We start from the raw sequence: 9,953 nt of genomic DNA on the forward strand, positions 1-9,953 counted from the left end.
AAAAGAGTAGCCCAAGAGTTGGCGGTGGGTGGTGATGACTAGCTGCCTTCCCTCTAGTCTCACACTGCTAAATTAGGGACGGCTAGCGCAGATAGCCCTCGTGCAGCTTTGCGCGAAATTCAAAAACAAACAAACAAACATATGGTTCCCAGGTTCTAAGAGTAAGAAATATCAGTATGTTAGATAGATATTCGAACAATGTGCCGCAATTTTTCAGACCTAAAGAATTATTGAAAGTTCTTATAAAGTCATAATTGTGTGAAAATACCTAGTTTGCGAGGAATTAATTTATTGTGCTGGTGTAAAAATTGTGCATGTGCAGATTATTGCAAATTAAATTAAACTTATAAACATTAATAGGTGTGTTATAATACTGTTACGTCTCTGCTTGTTTGATAATTTCTCGTAAAAACTCTTTCCGAGAAACTTCAGCGATACAAGTCCTTTCTTAATTAAAACTAGTTTATTCTTTCTCGTAACAAACTTTATAATACACTTAATTTTCACAGTCACTTTAACTTAGCTATAATTCACAGCGATTTACACACTTTACTTACGGCTTGAGTCGATTATCTGTCTCTATATCTGTCTATCTGCAATTATCTCTCCGCTTTATTTGCCGGGCTTATATACTAAAATAAAGGGCGCCTAGAAAAGACTAAAATTGCAAGGAAAAGTCAAGATCCTTGGAGAATCTCATGACGTGTTACTAGCGTCACGTGACTTCCGCTGTCGTAACAATATGTTGTTTTCTTTTCCTCAATGAAAAAACAAAACTTTTACAACTTTAAGTGACGATATATATATATACTGTATATATGCGATCACAAAAGGTAGTAAAATTTAATATATATATCAATTCTTGTAAAATGTAAGTGAAAGGGTGTTAGAGGTATAAACAAAATGCGAATATTTTGAAATAAGGTGAACAATGATCTTTGAAATCGATAAATATAAGGTAAAGAAGCACGTGAACTAACCAGCCAAACATTCATTGTTCAAACAGAATAGCGCCAGTTCACTGCACTTGTAAGAGCCACGTGATTACCCTAGCAAATAGTAATAACCGGAGCGAGGTCACGGTGTGGCTTAAGAGTGCGAAACGCTAGTAGAGCGACCTCAAAGGCTTTCATGGCCTTGTTTCAAGTTTTTGAAAAATCACACGTTATTGTTAACCGAACAAATTATGTAAACACGTGAGCATTTTCAGCAAACATCTTTATGTCTATATATTACAAATATATACATTATCCTCATTTCTGACACAAATGGTAATGGTTCCGTGTTAGCTAGTATTAACGTCACGTACACAGAGGTGGGGTGGGATGGGGTGAGGCGTGGGGGAGATGAAACTGAAACTAAGATTTTTTCCCGTTAAAACTGAAGTTGTTATTCAGCTTGATAACTGTTGTTGAGCTTGTTAATTAACCTGTTAAACATTCCTGCGTATTTTCTATTTAATACTTAGAACTGTGATACGTAATGATACTGCGCCATTTTATAAATTGTGAGTACAATTTATTCTTCTCCGTTATATCTACATATCGGTTCTTTTACGAAAGTTTCAAATTAACTTTGTTTGGGTTGGATTTTGTTAAATAGAAGGGAAATACTTTATTATCTCACAACCATTGGTTGTAAAGTTTGCTTTTTTTAGGCTCAAAGTTGCACAATAAATAATCTACACTGTGCTCACTTTAGGGATCGAATCCAGAGTTTTTGACGCTATAAGATCCCAATCTTATAACACTAAGAGCCAGTTGTGAAGGTTAGCAGATTTTCAATTCTTACATTTCAGGGAAAGCAGCAGAAATCTATCAGGGGGGGTGGGGGTGGGTGCTACTTTTGAAATGAAAAGGAAATGGCCGAACAAGTCATACTGGGAAGAGGGATGGTGTACATGAACATAGACCCTCGCAAAATAGTGTAATATAAGTGCAAGTTAAGGAATATGAGTGCACCCCCTCTGCTTACGACATGTTGGCTATAATACATTTTAAAATTAACGCATTATAAATATATTAAGCAATTCAAAATTTCAATAATGAATGATGCTAAACTAAAACATTAATTTATATATACCATTTAATAGCATGATAAAGATAATCAAGCACTAAACGATAAACATTCACTGAAATAAAAACGTGTAATATCAAACAGTTGTTTACAAATACTTTTTTTTTTGTTTGGTTAAGGTGAATTGTTAGCTCACCGAAACGTCAGAATAAAAGTTGCGTGTATTGTCGGATTATCTCCATTGTTTGAAAGTAAAATTGGTTTATAGACTTACTAACCTCGAACGTCTGCGAGAAGTGTTTGTGTTAATGACTGCTTCGTAACATACAATAAAAAGTTTCTGGTTAACATCCTCAACAAACAGTATTATACTAAACAATGGGGAACTTCACGGTGTTACTTCGTGGGATAATCAAACATTTACGTATTACTTAATCATTAGGTGCTGTCGTATTTAATGGAGTTTCTGGGAGATATAACAGTAGGATTTCCGGGTGAATATAAATTAATTTTTAATTTGAAGTTTTTTCTTTAATTTATAATTTCTAACAAAAGATAAATACTTCTTTATCTCTTAGTTGAAACGGTTGAGTTGTCTGGGGAAGATAACTACTTATTGATCTCAAATTTCTGCTTGAAACGGTTTAGTTTTTGAGTAAAGCTAAGCAATTTTTAGGTTAAAGTTTCCCTTTTGAACTTCTAGCTGAAGATGCAGATACGATTCCAATTTTTAATGGGAATTTTATGTGAAATACATCAGGTTATAATCATCAGTGAAAAAATATTTAAATATCATTGTTATAAATAGTTAGATATAAATAATGTATGTAATACATATAAAACTAATATGCATTTTGATTTGTAATCAAACAACTTTTCTTGTCCATAGACATGTTGATGCTCCCTGACCTATCAGGAATTAAATTATTAGCGTTTTTTTATTATAATAGTTTATTTGTCATTTTAAGAGATTCAAAGAAACGTGACGTAAACAAACATATAACAAGGTTACTAAACTTCTATGGTCTTGCCTAAAGTACAACTCAGGTTCAGCGCTTCTTAACTCCGTCGTTTGGTTGTTGCTAGGTTACATGTATATGAAATATTGACAATTAACATAAAAACCGTGACCAGCCAATGCTCTGTTACGCACAGGAAGAAGAAGATCCATGCACGTAATACATACCATCACGTGAAGGCTGAGCCCACAACCTGTCTATCAAGATGACGAATATATTTCGAGAAAATAAAACTCGAGCAATAGGTTGACGCTCGAAATAACGAGACCTAGAAATGGAGGATGAGGTGTGACATTACACTTATAAAAACGTAAACAATTTAAAAAATTTTCGTTTCCTGAGAAGTGAAACCTCGTTATACGTGTTAACCATCTCTATAAGGGCTCAGTCATTTTGATCAGCCTTGCACCACCTGGTAACTACCATGAAACTACGTATGCTATAACTTTTAATGTTATAAGTGTATCGTCGCAAAACTTGGCAAGATTTTAGCAAATATTACAAGTCTTTTGTACAAAAAAAATCAAATTTTTTAATTAAGTATTTTCACTAAAGATTTTTCTGTGAATTTATGGAGTTACAGTCTGACTCAGACTCTGACTAGTTTGATTGAGTTCGAGGCGATTTTCATGTTTAAATTAAAAATACTTGTTACATCTTACAGTTTTGAAATTTCACTTGCAAAGCTTCTAGAACCTCCTAACCGAATATCAGAATATTCAGTAAAACTTTATATTTTATCTGCTATTTTCTTTAAGATGTTAATGAAGGCACACGCGCTATATCTTGCGCTAAACCATCCTTGAGTTGTTCAACCCAAAAGTGTTTACATATAGGGGTGTCCGAAAAGTCTGGAACCACAGATGATTTGCATCTTTTCTTAATTTTAGATACGTGACTAATTATCGTACTGTCAGAACACGAGAAGGTCGAATTAATTCTGTTATTAATCCAAACTTGTTTCGAATTACAAGAACAGCTCGTGGAACACATTCTGTAAAATACTTTAAAGTGCCTGTGGTTCCTGACGTTTCGGTCACACTGTACATGGGGTTCTAAATTGAGATGTTACGCATCAGTGACATGAATTCTAGAATACAGCAACAACATTGGTCCGGGCGTGGAACAACCACGTATTACACTGTTGAGTATAACTTAACATCCCAATAACCACTTGACAAGTGTGCATCGACTCACATTTACAAGACATTTCTGGTGAAATAATTTTGCACATTGTATCCCGAAATGCCATTCCTTCATGAAAGGAATTTTGTAACAGAGAATTAACTGGATAATGCGTAACAAAGTTTGGTTTAGGTCGAACACCTTGCAATGCTTTCCTGTACACGTGCAGTGGTATCTCAAATATCACGTGAGACTCTGGTTACTGTGACACACAGACAGTAATTTAATGCATAGGATTAACTTGTTTTTCAAACCTCACATGAGGATTTCGGTTACTCTGACATATAGAGAGGGATTTAGTGCATAGGATTATCTTGTTATTCAAACCTCACATGGGGGTTTTCGGTTATTATGATACAGACAGTGATTTAGTGCATAGGATTAACTTGTTAAAATGTTACACGAGGATTTCGGTTAGTATAACACCCAAACAGTTATTTAGTGCATAGGATTAACTTGTTATTCAAACCTCACATGGGGTTTTCGGTTACTATAACACACAGACAGTGATTTAGTGCATATAATGAACTTGTTAAAATGTTACACGAGGATTTCGGTTACTATAACACACAAGCAGTTATTTAGTGGATAGGATTAACTTGTTCAAATTTCATATAAGAATTTCAGTTGCTACAACACATAGACAGAGATTTAGTGCATAAGATTAACTTGTTCAAGTTTTACATGGTGATTGCGGTTACTGTAATATATAGGTAGTGATTTAGTGTATAGGATTAAGTGGTTTGTTCAAAACTCTCATAAAACTATGGTTACTATAACATATATAAACACTCATTGATTTAGTACATAGAATTAACTAACTCCCCCCTCCCCATCTTCCCGGTGGCTCATCTGTAAGTTCGCGGGCTTATAATACTAAAAATCGGGTTTCGATACCCGTAGTGGGCAGATAGCAGAAAACTCATTGTGTAGCTTTGCGCTTAACAAGGAACAACAAAATAAATGACTGGGTTAGTCGAGCCTTACATGAGGATTGTGATTACTGTAATATGCACAAAGATATATTTGTGGTGATTTAAAACTAGGGACTAACTGAATGGATCAGCCATCACACGAGTCCATTGTTTAGCTCCATCTTTATCTTATGCTAAGAAACACATCCAGTACACGAGTAGCAATGGTCGTGTTTGTTTTTGAGAAAAGCCACAGTGAGCTATCTGCTGTGTTCACCCAGGGGAATCGAATCCCGGATTTTAGCATTGTAAGTCCGTAGACTTACCATGTCCGAACGGGGGACAATAGTTGTGTAATAGTAATTATCTAAGATCAATATTTTTTTAGAGATCTCGAATGATACGCAACTGTCGATTACTGAAAAATGAATCTGATTTAATGAGTGTTTTTTTTTTATCTCAGTCAATTCGGTGGTTTCAGTCTTTGGTTTCTTTACTATCATTAGATCCACGAACTAGCGAATGGGCACTTTTAGGATCACCTTTTCCGATACTCACAATAATCGCTTGCTACGTTTACTTCGTGAAAGTGCTTGGTCCTGCGTGGATGAAGAATAAGAAACCGTTCCAGATCGAAAAAATCATAATTTTGTACAATGTAGCTCAAGTAGTTCTTAGCGCTTTCTTTTTTTTCTACGTAAGTATGATTTTTTCTACGTAAGTATGATATTTCTTCTACATAAGTATAAAATTTCTTCTACGTAAGTATGATTTTTTCTACGTAAGTATGATATTTCTTCTATGTAAGTATGATTTTTTTCTACGTAAATATGATTTATTTCTACGTAAGTATGATATTTTTTCTACGTAAATATGATTTATTTCTACGTAAGTATGATATTTCTTCTACGTAAGTATGATATTTTTCTTCTACGTAAGTATGATATTTTTCTACGTAAATATGATTTATTTCTACGTAAGTATGATATTTTTCTACGTATGATATTTCTTCTACGTAAGTATGATATTTTTTCTACGTAAGTATGATTTTTTCTACGTATGATATGTCTTCTACGTAAAGTATGATATTTTCTACGTAAGTATGATTTTTTCTACGTAAATATGATTTATTTCTACGTAAGTATGATATTTTTTCTACGTAGGTATGATATTTCTTCTACGTGAATATGATTTTTTTCTACGTAAGTATAATTCTTTTTTCTAAGTAAATATGATCTTTTGTTTTGCAATTTGCATTTAATTATAATATAATTATCAAACTTAATTAATTAACTCAAAAAACAAAACTGTTTCTGTTAAATTCCTGCATTGAAATACAGTGTATAGAAATCATGCTCATATAATTGTTTATTTGTGTTTATAATGTCTGAACATCCTTCTTATATAACATCATTGGGTGACAGACGAACTTTATCTGTGGGGTTTTGAGTCCCTGTTACTTCATTATACAGTAACCTAAATTAATTTAGTTATGTGAATAATGTTATGACATTTCGCCGAATTCAATATTCAATATTCTACAGGGGACCAACTGTTTAATAATTGTATATATATGTGTTAAAGAGGTAAAGTTCAAAAGAGAATCTGTGACGTAAAAAAATAAAAGAAGTCTTTAACAGTTATGGACGATCCTTATGCTCGACTGTTGTTTTTGTTGTTGTTGTTTTTTTACCTTCTGTTTTGTTTGTGGTTTGAATCACGGTGTTAATACTTCTTTTAATTTTCATTTTCTTGTCAGACCTTGATGATCGTGTAACTTAATTAACTTAAAATATCATCAAATATCATTTCCATCATTTCAAAATTTTAATACAAACATAATTTAATATTTCTTTAATTATGAAATATTTTAAAGTGGTTTATTTTTATGTCAATTTTATCACTGAAAAACTTTTGAAAACGAAAAAAGTATTTAAAACGTTAAAACAGTTAAAATTACTTAGGTAACAATATAACAATTTTTTTCTCCTCTCTAAAAGCAATTACCTATTAACTGAAAACGTAAAAGTATTTAAAAGGTCAAAACAATTAAAATTATTTAGGTAACAATATAACAATTTTTTCTCCTCACTAAAAGCAGTTACCTATTAACTGAAAACGTAAAAGTATTTAAAAGGTCAAAACAATTAAAATTATTTAGGTAACAATATAACAATTTTTTTCTCCTCACTAAAAGCTGTTACCTATTAACTGAAAACGTAAACGTATTTAAAACGTCAAAACAATTAAAATTATTTAGGTAACTATATATATAAAAAAAAAATCTCCTCACTAAAAGCAGTAACCTATTAACTGAATTTGTTTACTAGGGCGGCAGTTTGTCTTATCTATCTGGGAAGTACAATTGGGTTTGTGAACCCATAAGCTACGCAACGGATCCAGAGACTATGACGGTGAGTTCAGGGAAGAAGGTTATTCAGAAAGTTCAACAGAATCCATAGAATAGAACTATTTGATTTAAAAAATAAACAAAGATAGGAAGGAAGAGTTTTATGTAAAAATATGAAAAATAAGCTGAAAGATCATTTGATTAAAATATTACAGAGTTTCATGTAAAAATATGAAAAATAAGTTGAAAGATCATTTGATTAAAATATTACAGAGTTTCATGTAAAAATATGAAAAATAGATTGAAAGATCATTTGATTAAAATATTACAGAGTTTCATGTAAAAATATGAAAAATAAGTTGAAAGATAATTTGATTAAAATATTACAGAGTTTCATTTGAACTGAATTAATAAATAGAACGTTTAAAAGAGTATTTAACCAAACTTTAGAAGGAGTTTCGTACAGAATTTAAATAAAACACTGCAAAAGGTTAATACGAAAAATAGATCATAAAAATATTTAAAAAGAGTATATTAGCAGCCTAAACGTACGACATAAACCAATTAGTAATATTGTAATAAAATAAAAAAAAACAACTATCTAATAATTAGACTTAGATGATCATATAAGCTACTAAACATAAAAACTGATATCTCATTGTTACAATCCGCACTTAACCGAAACAACATCGAGAATATCAGTGACACTTTAACAGATAACCCAGGTAGATAGTTTGTTATAGAACATTTTAATACAAAACACAATAGCACAAGTCTGGTAATATTTGTGCTTGAATAAATCTTCAAAACTGGTTTACCGAAAAAAACAACCACAAAACAGAGAATTATTAACTCATGAGCTGAAGAATCACTGTACTGGCAAACAAAATACATAATAATCATTAGCTATGACATTCAAATATAAGAAGCAATGGTTCGATGTTCTCTATTCTGTAATATATAAAAATAGATGTCAAATTACGTGGTCATTATCATATACGCGTGTATATTGTTTTATATAAGTAAAATTTTCTGTGTTCAAACACTGTAGACAAAATATATTTACGGTGAGGATTAAGATGATATGTTACACATAAGAAACTTAAATATATATAGATATAGACATGTTGTACATACAGAGACGGGAGATCTTTACAGTTTCAGAGAGTAAATATTAATATAAGTACACAGAACAGTAGAGAAATAACAGTCTGGATATAACTTGACTTTAATTTGTGTAACTAGATCCAAGTTATGTAAACTAATGACATTTTTTTTCTTCCCCCTAGTTAGTAAAACTTGGCTGGTGGTACCTGCTTCTCAAGATTGCAGAGTTTCTTGACACGGTGAGTACTACACATAAAAAAAATTACTGATTTAGCTACGATTATTGGTGAGCGATTTGTGGGAGTGTTGCTTGTTAATATAAATATCGACATCGAGTTTATTCGATTAGCACATGAAAACAGCACCCTGTTTATTTGTGTGTTCACTCACAGAGAAGCACCCAGAACAACAGTTCTCGTCGTTATTTTATCCCGAACCTACAGAGTTTACAAATAATCAAATAATATAAACATTCTCACAGAGAAGCACCAGAACAACAGTTCTCGTCATTATTTTATCCTGAATCTACAGAGTTTACAAATAATATAAAGTCTCACAAAGAAGCACCCAGAACAACAGTTCTCGTCATTATCTTATCCTGAATCTACAGAATTTATGAATAATATAAATATTCTCTTTCTTTTCAATGTTGCACCGTGCACTAAAAAATATGAAACGGTAAATAAATACATTACATTTGTGAACTTTCGGGTGACATTCTTTTTACGGTCATTTGTATTTCAAACGATATCAACGGGTCGGGTTAATTGATTTTATTGGATAAAAACTGTGAGTGGTTAGTTGTATGTTAGGCCACTCTGGGATATGTAGCTCTAGGAGAACCTTGAAGCTACGCAAGCAGAGAGACACGCCCTCAGATGTTTGCAGTATACCTCCCAGAATGCATATGAAACGGCTTGGTAAGCGTTGTTGTTTGTTAGAAACAACGTGACAATACTATCACAAGTGCACCGGAGCATTCAATTCTGGTAAAAAAACAAAAGAAAACTGTAAGTCAGCAATACAGTGTTTGATAATTTAAACATATTGTTACGACGGCGGAAGTCACGCGACGCTGGGAGCATGCGCGCTGGAGTTTCTAGAAGGATCATGAATTTTCCTGGCAATACTAGTTTGTTCCAGGCGCCCTCTTTTTTAGTATATAAGCCTGGCAAATAAAGCCAACGAAAAGATAGAATTGCATAGATAGGCAGATAGATTGAAGATAGAGATAACTGAGTCAAGCAAACAGTAGGCACAGTAAGTAAAGTGTGTGAATCACTGTGATTTATAGCGTGTGTTATAAAGATTGTTAAATTTAAAATGACTGTGGAAATTAAGTGTATTACAAAGTTTGTAACG

General features: G+C 32.4%; 1 protein-coding gene across 1 annotated transcript in view; it reads left to right on the plus strand.

Annotated features, from left to right (window-relative positions):
• Positions 1-9,953, plus strand: part of LOC106461096 (elongation of very long chain fatty acids protein AAEL008004-like) — a 39,429-nt gene that overhangs the window by 17,428 nt on the left and 12,048 nt on the right. Inside the window, exons 3-5 of the mRNA XM_013920887.2 lie at positions 5,641-5,831; positions 7,465-7,548; positions 8,774-8,830. Of these exons, the coding sequence (XP_013776341.1) occupies positions 5,641-5,831; positions 7,465-7,548; positions 8,774-8,830 (332 nt within the window). The remainder of the gene's footprint in view (positions 1-5,640; positions 5,832-7,464; positions 7,549-8,773; positions 8,831-9,953) is intronic.

Source organism: Limulus polyphemus, unplaced genomic scaffold (assembly GCF_000517525.1).
Source record: "Limulus polyphemus unplaced genomic scaffold, Limulus_polyphemus-2.1.2 Scaffold36, whole genome shotgun sequence".
Taxonomy (NCBI): domain Eukaryota; kingdom Metazoa; phylum Arthropoda; class Merostomata; order Xiphosura; family Limulidae; genus Limulus; species Limulus polyphemus.